At 46.1% G+C, this 18,297-nt stretch overlaps 1 protein-coding gene across 2 annotated transcripts in view; it reads left to right on the forward strand.

Annotated features, from left to right (window-relative positions):
• The first annotated feature begins 8,650 nt into the window (after window positions 1-8,650).
• Window positions 8,651-18,297, forward strand: part of LOC138259960 (inhibin alpha chain-like) — a 214,025-nt gene continuing 204,378 nt past the window's right edge. Inside the window, exon 1 of one of the 2 annotated variants that reach the window (XM_069207972.1) lies at window positions 8,651-8,716. Coding sequence is in view for 1 of the 2 variants with exons in the window: in XM_069207971.1 (XP_069064072.1) it covers window positions 9,265-9,302 (38 nt within the window). In the remaining variant the exon portion in view is untranslated. Of the gene's footprint in view, window positions 8,717-9,097; window positions 9,303-18,297 lie in introns of those variants that run through there. The other variant, XM_069207971.1, reaches the window with a different exon arrangement.

The following is an 18,297-nucleotide window of genomic DNA, read 5'->3' on the forward strand; positions in this document are numbered from 1 at the left end:
GCTGAGGATTCTGCAGGAACGACAAGGGCTAGAGACTTCCCCTTTGGAGGATGGATCCCACACGCCATGGAGAGTCGTGCAGAAGTGTTTTCCCGCCGAAAGACCGCCAACAAGCCTTGCTAGCTGCAAATCGTGCGGATAGGGTTTTTGGATGCTGCTGTGGCCCAGGAGGGACCAGGATGTCGCCAATTGCGTCTGGGGACAGAGGGGGCGTCGAGCAAGACAAGGAGCCCTCTCAGAAGCAGGCAGCACACGCAGAAGTGCCGGAAAAGGCACTACGAAGAGGAGTGAAACGGTGCTTACCCGAAGTTGCACAAAGGAGTCCCACGCCGCCGGAGGACAACTTAGAAAGTCGTGCAATGCAGGTTAGAGTGCCGTGGACCCAGGCTTGGCTGTGCACAAAGGATTTCCGCCGGAAGTGCACAGAGGCCGGAGTAGCTGCAAAAGTCGCGGTTCCCAGCAATGCAGTCTGGCGTGGGGAGGCAAGGACTTACCTCCACCAAACTTGGACTGAAGAGTCACTGGACTGTGGGAGTCACTTGGACAGAGTTGCTGGATTCAAGGGACCTCGCTCGTCGTGCTGAGAGGAGACCCAGGGTACCGGTAATGCAGTTCTTTGGTGCCTGCGGTTGCAGGGGGACGATTCCGTCGGCCCACAGGAGATTTCTTCGGAGCTTCTAGTGCAGAGAGGAGGCAGACTACCCCCACAGCATGCACCACCAGGAAAACAGTCGAGAAGGCGGCAGGATCAGCGTTACAGAGTTGCAGTAGTCGTCTTCGCTACTTTGTTGCAGTTTTGCTGGCTTTCAGCGCGGTCAGCAGTCGATTCCTTGGCAGAAGGTGAAGAGAGCGATGCAGAGGAACTCTGATGAGCTCTTGCATTCGTTATCTAAGGAATTCCCCAGAGCAGAGACCCTAAATAGCCAGAAAAGAGGGTTTGGCTACTTAGGAGAGAGGATAGGCTAGCAACACCTGAAGGAGCCTATCAGAAGGAGTCTCTGACGTCACCTGCTGGCCCTGGCCACTCAGAGCAGTCCAGTGTGCCAGCAGCACCTCTGTTTCCAAGATGGCAGAGGTCTGGAGCACACTGGAGGAGCTCTGGGCACCTCCCAGGGGAGGTGCAGGTCAGGGGAGTGGTCACTCCCCTTTCCTTTGTCCAGTTTCGCGCCAGAGCAGGGCTGAGGGGTCCCTGAACCGGTGTAGACTGGCTTATGCAGAAATGGGCACCATCTGTGCCCATGAAAGCATTTCCAGAGGCTGGGGGAGGCTACTCCTCCCCTGCCTTAACACCTTTTTCCAAAGGGAGAGGGTGTAACACCCTCTCTCTGAGGAAGTCCTTTGTTCTGCCATCCTGGGCCAGGCCTGGCTGGACCCCAGGAGGGCAGAAACCTGTCTGAGGGGTTGGCAGCAGCAGCAGCTGCAGTGAAACCCCTGAAAAGGCAGTTTGGCAGTACCAGTGTCTGTGCTACAGACCAATGGGATCATGGGATTGTGCCAACTATGCCAGGATGGCATAGAGGGGGCAATTCCATGATCATAGACATGTTACATGGCCATATTCGGAGTTACCATTGTGAAGCTACACATAGGTAGTGACCGATGTGTAGTGCACGCGTGTAATGGTGTCCCCGCACTCACAAAGTCCGGGGAATTTGCCCTGAACAATGTGGGGGCACCTTGGCTAGCGCCAGGGTGCCCACGCACTAAGTAACTTTGCACCTAACCTTTACCAGGTAAAGGTTAGACATATAGGTGACATATAGGTACTTAAGTGCAGTGGTAAATGGCTGTGAAATAACGTGGACGTTATTTCACTCAGGCTGCAGTGGCAGGCCTGTGTAAGAATTGTCAGAGCTCCCTATGGGTGGCAAAAGAAATGTTGCAGCCCATAGGGATCTCCTGGAACCCCAATACCCTGGGTATCTCAGTACCATCTACTAGGGAATTATAAGGGTGTTCCAGTATGCCAATGTGAATTGGTGAAATTGGTCACTAGCCTGTTAGTGACAATTTGGAAAGAAATGAGAGAGCATAACCACTGAGGTTCTGGATAGCAGAGCCTCAGTGAGACAGTTAGTCATAACACAGGTAACACTTTCAGGCACACTTATGAGCACTGGGGCCCTGGCTGGCAGGGTCCCAGTGACACATACAACTAAAACAACATATATACAGTGAAAAATGGGGGTAACATGCCAGGCAAGATGGTACTTTCCTACACACTGGCAGAATTTGAAATTGCGCACACCTTTAGTTGTGGGTGAATTAGCTTCTCAGTCCTGCCTGCTGTGACAGACATCCTTCAGGAGGAAAAATAAAGAGAAGAGATTTTAATTTCAAAGTAGAACCCCAACATAAAACTTCAAAGGTCCAGAACCTAAATCATATTTTGTGTCTGGAAAGAACTGTAAGTAGGGGAGTCTGAGACCCCATACTTTGTCATATGCTAGCAGCCAGCCAGACTGTATGAGTAGGGAAAGCTCTGTGTGTCTTCTGCCTGTGACAAAGACTAGGGGCACATCCTGCTAGCCTCCCTTCTGGGTAAGGGGACATATCCAGGGAAACCAAGAACACCTGCCCTGGAGTCTGGAGAACCAGTACCTGCCTGTTCGCCAAGACTGGTGTGCCTGTGAGGGCGGGGAGCATGTTGGAGGAGCAAGATCTAGAAGGGAGCCCAGGTGTGTGAGTTCCTGTGCGAGGTATAAGGAGCAGTGCCACACTGATTGGGCCGTTGCCTGTGTGCTGTGTTGGAAGTTTGGCAACCCCGTATGCCAGGAGGGGCCGCGGTGCAAGAAGGACAGTGCTGCATGAATTGGGCCAGCGCCTGTGTACAGAGTTGTAAAGGTTTGGTGACCCCGTATGCCAGGAGCAGAATGCAGTGTGCCAAGGAACTGTGCTGCATTGATCGGGCTGTCACGCATGTGTGGGAAGTTGCACCAACCCCATATGCCAGGAGGGCCACAGGAGATGCAACTTGACACCAACGTGACACAACAGTGAGGTTCAGTGGAGAACCATGTATGCAAAGAGGGGCTGCTCAGTGAGCTGGGACCAGAGGTCTGGGTCATTGACAATGACCTGAAACTGCTACTATGACCAAGATGTGGGGAGTTTGGTATCGGAGGAGGCTCAAGGACAGACAAGTTGCCCTCGGAGCCTAGCTGGAGCAAGGAGACTGCCCCCAACTCCAAGCAAGGAAGGAAAAGACTTACAGCATGTGACTGGGGTTGCAGTAAATCCGATTGTCAGGACGCTGGTAAGTGTGACTCAGGAGAGAAGAGCAGTCGGCACCTTCCGGGAGCAGCGCATGCAAACGCGTGCAATCTGACTTTGCCGATCCAGGCCAGGACCGCACTGCACTGCTGCCAGGTTTTGTACTACTGGTGCAGGTAAGCTAAAAAGTGGCCCGGCAAGTCCCCTGGGGATATACTGCCTTAGGTTTTTGCAACACTGCTTGACTCTAAGTGACTATACCTTACTAACTGAGTCCTCATGAACAGAGCCTAATAGTTTACATTCCTTGGATGTTGCCACATGTTAATGGAAAATAACAGTTCACCAGTTACATGGGAATTGGGTAGACAGGGAGTATCCTGACAACTACCAATGTGCCCACCTCAAGGGGGAACTGTGTTTTTGTTTTTTTAATGTTTTTTACCTTTGCATGTGTAGAATTAGAATTAAAATACTTCTTTTAAACAAAATAAGTATTTGACTGGATGTCGATTTATTGTGCATGTGCTGCTTCCACTTTGAGTTATGAGCCATGTTCACTGATCTGTTTCTACCCTTCCCTTTGAGGGATGCTTGACTGCTCATGAGACACTACCTACATAAGAGTCAGGTGCAGAACTCGGTGCTTGACCCAGCTGAGAGGAATCCATAGAACGGTGGGCTCCAGGACATCAGTGGCAAAAGGCTTCAACCACCTCAGTTGGGCCCAGAAACCCCTGCTTGCCCCATGGGCCTCTGAACGGGGTTCTCACATGAAGATGTCACTGTTCCAAAAAATATTCAAATTTATCTAGGCCTGACTGCTCACCAAGATCCAACTGATCCGCAAAGTCTGTGCTAGCGGCTGACCCTCTACTCATAAACAGACAAGTGAGGTAAATTTTATTTTACAGTTGGTACAGTGTGCACTCGGGGTATACAACAAAGATTGTTGGGCGATGCTACTGCTGCAAAACGAGGATTGACCTCCATAATCCTCATTCTATCTCTGTGGCTGTGTTTATGGTGATGATTCTGAGTCACAAAGAAGACTGTGAAGCGGCTCTTTAGTTTTATTGAACATAAAGCTCTCAGGATGGTAGCACTGACAATGGAACAGGTTTAAGAGTGGGTGCTGCTATCAATGTTATATCAGTGAAGCCAGAAGTGAATCAAGTATAATACAAAGTGTTGGAAAGGACACACCCAAAGGCACCAGGAATGGCGGGCAAAGTGTGTGTCCAGTAGTGCATTTTGGAACACATCGGTCTAAATAAATTAATAAAGTATGGTGTGGTAAGGTACCACGTTTTACATGAAGTACATTTTCCATTGAAATGGCCTCTTCAATTAGCCACTATATTTTCATCAGTCATGTACTTTTACTACTAAACCTATGTTGAGCACAGACAATAACATGCAGAAGTAGAGTGTCAGTGCAAATTCATAACTTGTGCATAACACTAGTAAAGTGTTATTTGATCATATTAAAATCTTTGCACCATCACACCTTAGAATTACAAAAAAGCTATGTGCCTCATTTGAGGATTTCCAGCTGCTGGTACGATAGAGAACATTTGAAATCCTGCAGCCTTTCCTTCTATACCTCATGTACCCCACCAAGATTGTCACTTGGTTCACATTATAAAATTCCCTCACTGTGCAGTTAAGTAAAGACAAAGAAAACTGGCATCTTAATTTTGAAAAGTAGCAGTTTGTCTGTAGACATTGCATGACACATTGCCTCTGTAATGAGACTCACAGCAAATGCAACAATATAAAAACTAAACTTAGGGGCCTCCTTAGATAAATCCTCTTCTGAACTTCTGCAGGGTTGTCTATGGGTGCTGCAGCACTTCCAGCACAACTATTCCCAGCGCGTCTGATCCTTGATACCCATAATTGCAACTGATAGACTAACTAAAATACCAGTTGCAATGGTTTATGAAAGGGTTATCCAGTCCTAGAGCGTCATGTTCTATGTTTAATGAAATCTGCAACGCTTAGGGATGGCTGAGCTGAGGGTTTTAGAAAAACATATGGCAAAGCCAACAGGTCTCACCTTTGGGCCCACTGATTTGTCATTGTTTTTAGCCTTGCTGTACAGCATCTCATATGCTGTGCAGTATAACTAAAGCATGCAAATAAAAAATGTTAAAAAAATCAATATGATGCTGTGTTTGGATCATTTTGGAGGTGTGTGCACCACACGTGTATACGCCTACAAAATGATGCAATGGGTTTTATTTACAAAGTTGGATTGGTAATAAAACAAAGTAGTGCAAATGTGTTTTTTTTAGCACAGGTCAGGGAAGGGACACGGAAGACTGGGGTTGAGGGCAGCAACATGGAGAGCGCAGGTGGATGCTGAAAGGAGCAAGGAGGGTCAAGGAGGAGAAGCAATGGGCGAGAGAGAAGGGCGCAAATGGGATGGAAGCAACATAAAGGGCAGGGTGAGAATGAGAGAGCAACGTGGAGTGGGTGGGGAGTAGGACACAGGTGAGAAAGCAATAAGGGAGTACACAAAGGCGAAGGCAACATGGAGTTGGGTCGATGATAGGCACATTGGCGAGAGATGGCAACAGAGAGTGCAGTGGGGAAGAAGTACACAAGGAAGACAAATGGAAAACACATTCTCTCCAATGGAGTGCTTCACCAAACAAAAAAAACATAGGGGGTTATTACAACTTTGGAGGAGGTGTTAATCCGTCCCAAAAGTGACGGTAAAGTGACGGATATACCACCAGCCGTATTACAAGTCCATTATATCCTACGGAACTCGTAATACGGCTGGTGGTATATCCATCACTTTACCGTCACTTTTGGGACAGATTAACACCTCCTCCAAAGTTGTAATAACCCCCATAGTGCTTGAAATATAAGTAGTGGAAGCATAAAGCTAGCCAATCAAAAGAGATGGGAAAGAGGCTATTTTCCAAGGGAGGGATAAACACAAGATTGACAAGCAGGGACATGAATAAGAAGCAAGCGAATGAATGACAGGAAAGCCAACCTAATTGTAAGAAATTAACAGACTCCAAGGCCCTGTATTTTCTTGGTAAGCCCACAATATGTCTCACAACAGACAGCTTATGCACTGTCTAGTAGGCTCAACCTAAACACCAAATTAACCCTGGAAAATAAGCATCATTATCATAAGTGTGTCCATTTTATTTCAGTGATTTTACACAGTGGACACTCCAGACTGGAGTGTCTCAAGGCATTTACACTGTGTGCATCCTAGTCCCTAAGGATACAGTGGGTGCGATGTGAAGAACTCTGATGGTTGCAGGTGTACCTCTTGTTTTGTTAGTAAATATTTGGAGAGGGGAGGATTGCCCCTGTGAAGTGTGGGGGTAGGATGGTGGAGATAGATTTCTCTAGCTAGAACGTCTTAGTCCATATTGAAAACCACAGCTGGATCAAGAAATTTGAACTTTATTGCATGACAACCATGGTTGTTGTAGTTAAATGGTGACATGGGTGGCCGAAAAAGTAAGGATGAGAGTGAAGAGCGATTTTTGAATTACTTGAGGACAATCTGGGAGGTGAGGGAGCTGTTGATATAAAGCATTACAAGTGTCAAGAATGTCGACTTATTCTTTAATGCAGCTGACTTGTAGTTAAAGGTAAATTAGGAAAGAAAATCCTGATTACTCCAAAAACATGGTGGATTGTCAGTGACGTAGATAAGGAAGATATAAGTGGCATGGGAAGTTGGATCAAGGATTTGGTGGGATGTGTGTGAAAAGGTTTTATATTATTATTAGATACATCTAGTTAGGATTCCTAAATGTGATATGTATCATTATGTGGGCAGGATTTGTAATGTTGTTATCCCCCTCGGGACTGAGTGCATGCATTTATTAATCAATCAATCAAACATGTGTAAAGCTCAAATCCAGTCACCATAGGACACCGTGGTACTAGAATGGATTCAAAAAGTGGGAGAGTCAACAGAAAAGAGGTGTCTTCGATGCTGATCAGAAAAGAAGATGATTATTTAACCAACAAAGATGGAGAAGAAGAGAATTGCCAAGGATGGGAGCAGCAACAGAAGAGGTACAACCCCCGCTCTTATTTTGGCTCATACACAACGTGAAACAGTCAAAAGAAATGAGGAACTAGGCCCAAAGCAATGCAAGGGAGAGTACTGGGTTAGAAATTTCCTGAAAAAAATCAGTTTGTCTTATTAAAAAAAACACTTTCTGGCAAAAGCTGAAAGCCTTGAATTGGAAGAGCCTGAAGCCAGTGAAGGTATCGATGGATGTCAGGGACTGAGTCGTGCCTCCGTAAATTGTGTACCACCCGGACAGCCATATTTTGCACCACTTGCAATCTGAATAAAGCGCAAGATAAAAGGCCTCGGTAAAATGCAGTGTCATAGTGCAGTCTACAGTTGAATGCAACATTGACTAAAAGGCTTTTAAAATGAGAGGAAATAAAAGAAAGTATGTTTTTCTCCAGAATCCTCATTTGAGAAACATAGGTGTTATTCAGTGGGTACTTTGGTCAGCCGAAGCTCTTGCTGAGACCGAAACACATGACTGCCGCAATTTTGGAATGTCACAACTAAATTGTGTGAAATTAAAATATTGCTGCAAAGATGTCATTTGATGCCGGTGTATCTTTGAGCTGGAACCAAGACTCCTAATAATATATATTTTTACATGGGGGCGGGTGTTAGTCAGCACTAATCATCAATTGGTCTGTTGAGTCATTCGTCATGCACATAGTACTTCCACACAATACAGCAAGTGACAGGTCAGCCCAATGCTACCAGTGGTAAAATTCACTGATAAATGACAGAATTCTGATCTTTCACAAGCACATTCACGCACAAAAGTAATTGCCTTCAGTGCTAGAGACTGCTATTGTGATGTGTATTTATTGAGGCCACAAAAGTATTTCTACTTTTTAGCCTATTTTTTTAATGTTGGCAAGTGCCTGGCATCTTCCCCCAAACAATAAAGTTTGAAAGAAATAATGATAAACAAAGCATCAGCCAATCTCAAAGACTGTCAATCAACCCCAAACCAACTGGATATGCTGATAGTTGTTTTTATAAATTGTTTGGAGCCTCGCTGATCCCACCAACAATTAAGTTTTACAAAAACAGTAGCAAAAGAAGCATTGGCCAAGTGAATTAGCTTACAGCCAAAGAGAGGCCTATTGGCTTTCACCCTTGCTGGGTCGGTAAAACGAGTACTACTGAACTGGATTTGATAACAAACACCTGTCATGCAGGTCTGGATTCCCCAAGAGGTGACTATGAGCTGGACAAAGATATATGTTAAGTTATTTTCAGCCTCCTGGTGAGGCAGTAAATCAGTTTAGGGAGGGTAGCATGTTACTCTACAAGCTACCTACAATATTAGAGACCTTTATCACACATATTAAGCTACAGTTTGCCATGCTGTGCATCACGCATTTGTCATAGCAAGCAGCAGTACAACGCCTCCCACCCCCTGCACTGGATTTTGTGAGGGAGCTGTGTTCCATGGTAGGCGTCCACTCCACTGCTCTGTCAGCCTTCTCTGTTGTTTTCGTTTATCACGCTGCGCACCTGCTGCATCCGGTTGGTTGGAGAGCCTTCCACTACAGTCAGGCAGCCTTGTCAAGCTACAAAGCACGCGAAAGGCCAGGCGGGTCCGAGTCCGGCTCCTGCTCTCTGTCCTCAGCACAGCTGGGACCGAGGCCTGCTACTGAAGCCCGTCAACATGGGAGTAACAAAGCCCCAGGCAGCCCCCGCGGTCCGGCCCCCCTCAGCTCAGTACACTGCGCACAGGCGGCAGGCCCCTGACTGGGTGCAGTGGGAAGGGGGCCCCTACTGGTACTTTGCAGGGGGGGGGGGGGGCTTAAGTTTCGTTACGCCACTGCCGTCTGTAGCTTCACCCCTTCCTACCTCGCACGAGCCATCTCCCTCCACACCGGTAGTTATCAGGCTATGTGCTGCCCCACCCTGGGCTCAAAGGAACGTTAAGGGAGGCGCGAGACTGTTAAAAGAGGATGATTAAGCTCCTTCTAAGGCTCTGAAAACCAATTACATTTATGTTAATGCATTTGTCGAAATGTACTTTTAAGAAGAGGTAAGCAAAACTCATCGTAAATTTTAAATATGCTAAATATACCGTATAATCATTGATTTTTAACTCTTGGGCGTCTCCCAAAGTCTTTTTGTTGTTCTGGCTACCGCAATAATATTTCATTTAATAATATTTACAAACATACATAGCACACGAACATTGGTCTGGTGTTAACTATGTATTCTCTATATTTCCGGTGTAAATTCCCGAAAATTCAAATTCACCGGTTTAGCTCACTGGCAATATTAAGCATTTGACACAGTAATTGTGAAAATATGTCATTGTAATGTAATGTAATTAGGCATTTATAAAGTGCAAGCTGCTACTCCTCCAAGGAGTGTCCTAGCACTGAAGAGGCAAAAAAAATGAATGTGAAACGTGGTCAACAGGCTTAGAGAATAAGAATGTGGCAGAGTGATTTTGAGATGCCAAAGATCCAGGTTTATAGCTGTTTCCTAAAGGAAAGCTCAGAGTCTAAAAATCTTAATTGGGTGGGGAGATGATTCCAGGCCTAAGCAGTGCTTAATTTGTGCTTGTTGCTTCCGGTGCTGACAGTGCTTAATTTGTAAATAAAAAGGTGCTGGTGCCCAAAGTTCTCCTCTTAAACACGCTGCTGCTGCAACTAAATGTGTGAACACGGAATACTGAGGCGGCATAATCCTGAAGCCGTCTGGGGCCTCTTCAATCCATATAAAGCGACTCCCCGCCCCTTCAGCTCATTCTTGCAGCTTTCTACTTTCTCCCTTTGTGAACCTTTTTCATTTTTCCCTTCCTCCGTCTTTCCCATATGTGTTGTTTGCTCCCAGCAAACGCTTGAGGCAGAAGAATAAGCCCCGAACCTCAAAAATAAGTGCCGGTGCTCAGCACCGGAAACAGCAAGCACAAATTAAGCACTGGGTGCTGAGCACCAGCACTTATTTCTGAGGGCCGGCGCTTAGTTTTGCGTCTCAGGCATTTACTCTGAGCATAAGAAGAGTTAGAAAGGGGAAAAGCAGGAAGCTGCAAGAGTGAGCTGAAGGGGCGGGGAGTGGCTGTTAATGGATTGAAGAGGCCCGAGGTGACTTCAGGATTACTCTGCCTCAGTATTATGTGCTCACACTTTTAATTGCAGCAGCCACGTGTTTAGGAGGAGGGCCTTTAGCACTGGCACCATTTTATTTACAAATTAAGCACTGGGCCTAAGTACCTAAAACTGTGTAGGATTTGCCTCCTCAAGACCGAAGTCGGAATCGCACACGTTTAAGGAAGTTTAAAGAGGAGGACTGGAGAGTCCTACTAGTGGTATAATGAGTAAATCTAGCAGTTAAAAATTTTGGTTCCATTCCTTTAAATGCTCTAAACGTCATTAACAAGATTTTAAATAGGACCCTCTTATGAACTGGAAGCCAATGTAATAGTTTTAAGGGTGCTGAAGCAGATGACTGCCTAGGTAGTCCAAGGACCAACCTGGCTGCTGCATGCTGGACAATCTGTAATTTTCCTAAAGTTTGCTTTGCAGATCCAGCATAAAAACTGTTGCAATAATCCAGCATGGCAGAAATAGGCACACAGGCTACTGTTTTTCTGGCTCTTAGAGGCAGGAGATCAAAACATTTCTTAAGAGATTTTATCAGGTTAAAACAGGTACCTGCCAGGGCCAGCACCGAAAAGTCATTTGGGAGTCAAATTTTACACCCAGATTCTTAGCCATCTCAACCGTGGCTGGGGGGGTGGGAGCAGATTCCGGCCACCGTTGGGTTGGGTCGGGTCAAAAACATTTTCCTTCCCCGACAACATAATTTCTGTTTTTTCAGTATTGCATTTTAGGTGATTGTCTGGCACCCACTGGATAACAGCAGTCAAACAGTTTTTAAAATTTAGCTCTGAACCCAGTGATATTTTATCTAGAGAAAGTATAAAACAGGGTGTCATCTGCGTAAGAAAGTGTCTTGATACCAAACTATAAAATTAGAGAGATAAGTGGGGCCATATATATATTAAAAAGAACATAGCTCAAAGAGGAGCCCTGTGGCACCCCAGATGTGACTGCTGTTTCAGCTGAAACATAAGGGCCTAACATTACTTATTTCTGCGATCAGTCAAATAAGACCATAGGCATGCCCAATGATACCACACTCTTTAATGCGCTGGAGCAGGATATCATGAGACAAGTTATCAAATGCAGCAGAAAGATCCAAAAAGATCAACACCGCATTCATCCCAGCATGGAAAGTAAGTTTAAGAGAATCTGATACATTCAAAATAGCGGTCTCAGTAGAGTGTTTTGGGAAAAAACAGATTGTCGTGGATGGAACACCTCGCCTTTTCTAAAAAAGCAGTTAGCTGGCCATTTATAAGATTTTTCAGGATCTTTCTCATAGCTTGTAATAGCAAAATAGGGCGCAGATTTGACAGCATGATAGAATCGGCCAGGGGGTTCTTTTTTTAAAGGTTTGATGATAACCAGCTTCGATTCTGCTGGCACAATATCAGTGGCTAATGAAGTATTCATAATCTGGTTCAAAAGGGAGTTGACAAGGTCCACCACCTTATGAAGGACCCGAGGTGGATGCGGGTCAATGGGCAATCCAGATTTGTAACTCAAAATGGCCTGGGGAGATAGAGGTAAAGAAATTTCTTGGATGGTCTATAATGTTTCAATTTCAGCAGTGGAGCATCCATCATTTCTTAAGACTACTGAAGTAGAGGTGGGGAAATTAAAATTACGTTGAATAAGATTAATCTTTTCTTCAACAAAAGAGGAGATTGGATTGCAAAGTGCTTGGGAGGGGGGAATCTGGCAATCCAGAGTCCAAGATGTTAAAAAAGAGTTATCAGTCTTGAAGATCAATTTGGAATATTCATGTAAATCAGCTATTTAAGTGGAGAAATACAATTTTTTACTGTTTGGATTTGATTATGATAACTTTTGAAAGCAGTTTTAAAATTCAGCAATTCTACATACTTGTAGGCTTTGCACCATTTCCTTTCCAATTGTCTACAACATAAATGTTGCTGTTTTAGGCATTGTGTGGGATCTTTTTTAAATTCGTTTATGTGGCAATCGCTCAGCTTGAAAACATTTGCAGAAACTGGATGCCCACTTCATTCCAAATACTGTATAACTAGATAGAAGTTTTCATTCAATACTTTGAAGAATGGCAGCATTCCCGCTGGAGCATATGAAGTACCTGCACGTACCCAAGAAAAAAGGAGGGGATTTCACGTATGCTTTTTAAAGTGATCATAATATGTGCATACACGTTTCACTTGGGTCCAGTCACTTATGCCCTGCAACTTTCTCAGAGGCAGTTACTTAGGCCAACTGGAATGATGCAGCAGCAGAGGACCTAATTATGCAGTAGTGTTTACTAAATTATGCAGCAAGAAAAGGCAAATTATGTGGCGCAATGTGGCAGATTTTGCAATAGATTTAATTAATATTTTCCCATTTGTACAAAGGTTTCACCTCATTAGTACCAGCTTAACCCCAAAGTAAAGCAATACGCAACTGAAAGGTGATCAGTTAGCTTTGTGAACTGCCTTCCACTTCACAACGACGCACAGGCGTGCAACACCTCTTAGGCTGAACGGGCTTCATCACTCTCCACCCCCCACCCCTCAGCAGCCATAGGCTGAGCTGCCTGGGTTGGGGTTGTTGCCTGCCAGCATGGTGTATAAATAGCTGCCAAGTTTCACAGGCCCATGCGTAATGTGCTGCTTCAGTCCAAGATTTTTAGTTTGAATTATGGGACTTGTATTCCAGTTTTATAATGGAATAAACATGGCTACAAGTCCCAGAAGTCAAAGGAAAATCTGTAGGAAAGTACCATCTTGCCTGGCATGTTACCCCCATATTTCACTGTATATATGTTGTTTTAGTGTATGTGTCACTGGGACCCTGCCAGCCAGGGCCCCAGTGCTCATAAGTGTGCCCTGTATGTGTTCCCTGTGTGATGACTAACTGTCTCACTGAGGCTCTGCTAACCAAAACCTCAGTGGTTATGCTCTCTCTGCTTTCCAAATTGTCACTAACAAGCTAGTGACCAATTTCACCAATTCACATTGGCATACTGGAACACCCTTATAATTCCCTAGTATATGGTACTAAGGTACCCAGGGTATTGGGGTTCCAGGAGATCCCTATGGGCTGCAGCATTTCTTTTGCCACCCATAGGGAGCTCTGACAATTCTTACACAGGCCTGCCACTGCAGCCTGAGTGAAATAACGTCCACGTTATTTCACAGCCATTTACCACTTCACTTAAGTAACTTATAAGTCACCTATATGTCTAACCTTCACCTGGTGAAGGTTGGGTGCAAAGTTACTTAGTGTGTGGGCACCCTGGCACTAGCCAAGGTGCCCCCACATCGTTCAGGGCAAATTCCCCGGACTTTGTGAGTGCGGGGACACAATTTCACGCGTGCACTATACATAGGTCACTACCTATGTATAGCGTCACAATGGTAACTCCGAACATGGCCATGTAACATGTCTAAGATCATGGAATTGTCACCCCAATGCCATTCTGGCATTGGGGAGACAATTCCATGATCCCCCGGGTCTCTAGCACAGAACCCAGGTACTGCCAAACTGCCTTTCCCGGGGTTTCACTGCAGCTGCTGCTGCTGCCAACCCCTCAGACAGGTTTCTGCCCTCCTGGCGTCCAGCCAGGCCTGGCCCAGGAAGGCAGAACAAAGGACTTCCTCAGAGAGAGGGTGTTACACCCTCGCCCTTTGGAAAAAGGTGTCAGGGCTGGGGAGGAGTAGCCTCCCCCAGCCTCTGGAAATGCTTTGATGGGCACAGATGGTGCCCATCTCTGCATAAGCCAGTATACACTGGTTCAGGGATCCCCCAGCCCTGCTCTGGTGCGAAACTGGACAAAGGAAAGGGGAGTGACCACTCCCCTGACCTGCACCTCCCAGGGGAGGTGCCCAGAGCTCCTCCAGCGTGCCCCAGACCTCTGCCATCTTGGATTCAGAGGTGTGCTGGCACACTGGACTGCTCTGAGTGGCCAGGGCCAGCAGGTGACGTCAGAGACTCCTTCTGATAGGCTCTTACCTTTCTTACTAGCTTATCCTCCTTCCTAGGTAGCCAAACCTCCTTTTCTGGCTATTTAGGGTCTCTGGTTTGGTGAATTCTTCAGATACCGAATGCAAGAGCTCACCAGAGTAACTCTGCATCTCCCTCTTCACCTTCTGCCAAAGGATCGACCGCTGACTGCTCAGGACGCCTGCAAAACCGCAACAAAGTAGCAAAGACGACTACTGCAACCTTGTATCGCTTCATCCTGCCGGCTTTCTCGCCTGTTTCCTGGTGGTGCATGCTCTGGGGGTAGCCTGCCTCCTTCTTGCACCAGGAGCTTTGAAGAAATCTCTTGTGGGTCGACGGAATCTTCCCCCTGCAACCGCAGGCAACAAAAGACTGCATCACCGGTCCTCTGGGTCCCCTCTCAGCACGACGAGGGTGGTCCCTGGAACTCAGCAACTCTGTCCATGTGACTCCCACAGTCCAGTGACTCTTCAGTCCAAGTTTGGTGGAGGTAAGTCCTTGCCTCCCCACGCTAGACTGCATTGCTGGGTACCGCATGATTTGCAGCTGCTCCGGCTCCTGTGCACTCTTCCAGGATTTCCTTCGTGCACAGCCAAGCCTGGGTCCCTGACACTCTAACCTGCAGTGCACAACCTTGTGAGTTGTCCTCCGGCGTCGTGGGACTCCCTTTTCTGACGTCGGATGGACTCCGGTTCACTCCTCTTCCAAGCGCCTGTTCCGGTACTTCTGCGGGTGCTGCCTGCTTCTGTGAGGGCTCTCTGACTTGCTGGGCACCCCCTCTGTCTCCTCATCCAAGTGGCGTCATCCTGGTCCCTCCTGGGCCACAGCAGCATCCAAAAACCCTAACCGCGACCCTTCCAGCTAGCAAGGCTTGTTTGCGGTCTTTCTGCATGGGAACACCTCTGCAAGCTTCTTCACAACGTGGGACATCCATCCTCCAAAGGGGAAGTTTCTAGTCCTCTTCGTTCTTGCAAAACACCAAGCTTCTTCCATCCGGTGGCAGCTCCTTTGCACCCTCAGCTGGCATTTCCTGGTCATCTGTTCACTCGCGACACTGTCACAACTCTTGGACTTGGTCCCCTTGTTTCACAGGTACTCAGGTCCAGAAATCCACTGTTGTTGCTTTGCTGGTGTTGGTTTTCCTTGCAGAATCCCCCTATCACGACTTCTGTGCCCTCTGGGGGTTGTAGGTGCACTTTACACCTACCTTACAGGGTCTTGGGTGGGCTATTTTTTTAACCCTCACTGTTTTCTTACAGTCCCAGCGACCGTCTACAAGCTCACATAGGTTTGGGGTCCATTCGTGGTTCGCATTCCACTTTTGGAGTATATGGTTTGTGTTGCCCCTATATCTATGTGCTCCTATTGCAATCTATTGTAACTTTACACTCCTTGCATTACTTCCTTTTGCTATTACTGCATATTTTTGGTATTGTGTACATATATCTTGTGTATATTTGGCATCCTCATACTGAGGGTACTCACTGAGATACTTTTGGCATATTGTCATAAAAATAAAGTACCTTTATTTTTAGTATATCTGTGTATTGTGTTTTCTTATGATATTGTGCATATGACACCAGTGGTATAGTAGGAGCTTTGCATGTCTCCTAGTTCAGCCTAAGCTGCTCTGCTATAGCTACTTTCAATCAGCATGAGCTGCTAGAAACACCTCTTCTACACTGATAAGGGATAACTGGACCTGGTACAGAGTGTAAGTACCCCTTGGTACCCACTACAAGCCAGGCCAGCCTCCTACATTGGTGGCAGCGGTGGGATAAGTACTTGTAACTACTTACCACTTTGTCATATTGTACTTTTCATAAGAGAAAAATATACAAAACAAGTTCAGTGTATGTACACCTAACCAAAAAGTTTTGCTTTCTTCTCTTACACTTTCTGCTAAGTGCTGGAAAGTACTCCTAAACTTTCTAAAAGTTTGAAAAAGATTGAAAAAGTTTTTTTTTCCTGTTCTTTAAAATGTCCTGAAACTTGTTCTCTCTTCTCACTGCCTCTAAACCTTTTTCTATCATGTCTGATGTAGAAACCTCTCTTAAAATGGTCAATACAACATATGACAATCTTAACTTTAAGAGCCTAAGGAGTCTCTTCATTGATAGAGGTTTAGTGATAGGAAAGAACCCTTCTAGAGAATTTCTGTCTAACATGCTCATTGAGAATAAGGCCCAGGGTGGCACTTCAATTGAGAAGTTAGGAGATAGCTCACACTCTGACTCAGGGGAGCCCCTTGAGGGAGGTGTACAGGGTTCTCTTTCAAATCTGCCCCCTAGCAGACCTCATAGCAATGCTGGTAGTAATAGAAGCTCTCATCATAGTAGAGATGTTTTTGTTCCTGAAGGCCAGGTTGTTAGAGTGCAAGCTGTTAGGGGCAGGTCTCCCTCTGTTGATTCCAATATATCTTCTGTGTCCAAGCATTCCCAACCCACCCACCCTGAAGACAAATTGATAGAAAGGGAACTCAACAAGTTGAGAGTGGAAGAGACCAGACTGAAGCTTAAACAGCAACAGCTGGCTCTAGACAGGGAATCCCAAGATCTGGAGAAGGAGAGACAGAGGTTGGGGTTTGGACCCCATGGTGGCAGCAGCAGTATTCCTGATAGCAATCCTGAGAGAGAGCATGATTCCAGGAATCTGACCAAGATAGTTCCCCCTTACAAGGAGGTGGATGACATTAACAAGTGGTTTGCTGCACTTGAGAGGGCCTGTATGGTACAGGGGGTCCCTCAAAGGCAGTGGGCTGCTATCCTATGGCTATCTTTCAATGGAAAGGGTAGGGATAGGCTCCTTACTGTTAGAGAAAGTGATGCCAATAATTTTGCAGTTTTGAAGGATGCACTCTTGGATGGATTTGGCTTAACCACTGAACAATACAGGATTAAGTTCAGAGAAACCAGAAAAGAGTCCTCACAAGACTGGGTAGACTTTGTTGACTATTCAGTGAAGGCCTTGGAGGGGTGGTTACATGGCAGTAAAGTTTCTGACTATGAAAGCCTGTAGAATTTAATCCTGAGAGAGCATATTCTGAATAACTGTGCGTCTGACTTGTTACACCAGTATCTAGTGGACACAGATCTGACCTCTTCCCAAGAATTGGGAAAGAAAGCAGACAAATGGGTCAGAACATGAGTGACCAGAAAAGTTCATACAGGGTGTGACAAGGATGGCAAGAAGAAGGATGGTAAGTCTTCAGACAAGGGTGGGGACAAATCTAAAAATGAGTCTTCATCAGGCCCACAAAAACACTCTGGTGGGGGTGGTGGGTCCAAATCCTCTTCTAATCAAGTAAAAACGCCTTTGTGTTATTTATGTAAAGTAAAAGGCCATTGGACAACTGATGCCAGTTGTCCAAAGAAAAACACCAAACCTCCCCCTACCACAACCCCTACTGCAACCTCTAGTGCCCCTAGTAATAGCAGTGGTGGTGGGAGCAAACCTACTAATAGCCAATCCAAGGGAGTAGCTGGGCTCACTTTTGGTAATTTAGTTGGGGTTGGTCTTGTTAGGGAGACCACAGAGGCTGTGCTAGTCTCTGGAGGTGCCATTGAGTTGGCCACCTTGGTTGCTTGTCCCCTTAATATGGATGAGTACAAGCAACTTCCCTTAATCAATGGTGTTGAGGTTCAGGCCTACAGGGGCACAGGTGCCAGTGTTACCATGGTAATAGAGAAACTGGTACACCCTGAACAACACCTACTTGGTCACCAGTACCAAGTGACAGACGCTCATAACAACACTCTTAGCCACCCCATGGCTGTTGTGAATCTCAACTGGGGGGGTTACTGGTCCAAAGAAAGTTGTGGTTGCTTCAGATTTACCTGTAGACTGTCTACTAGGAAATGATGAAGAGACATCAGCTTGGGCAGAAGTTGAGTTGGAGGCTCATGCAACAATGCTGGGCATTCCTGGGCATATTTTTGCGTTTGACAAGGGCCCAGGCCAAAAAGC

This window comes from Pleurodeles waltl, chromosome 9 (assembly GCF_031143425.1).
Source record: "Pleurodeles waltl isolate 20211129_DDA chromosome 9, aPleWal1.hap1.20221129, whole genome shotgun sequence".
Classification (NCBI taxonomy): domain Eukaryota; kingdom Metazoa; phylum Chordata; class Amphibia; order Caudata; family Salamandridae; genus Pleurodeles; species Pleurodeles waltl.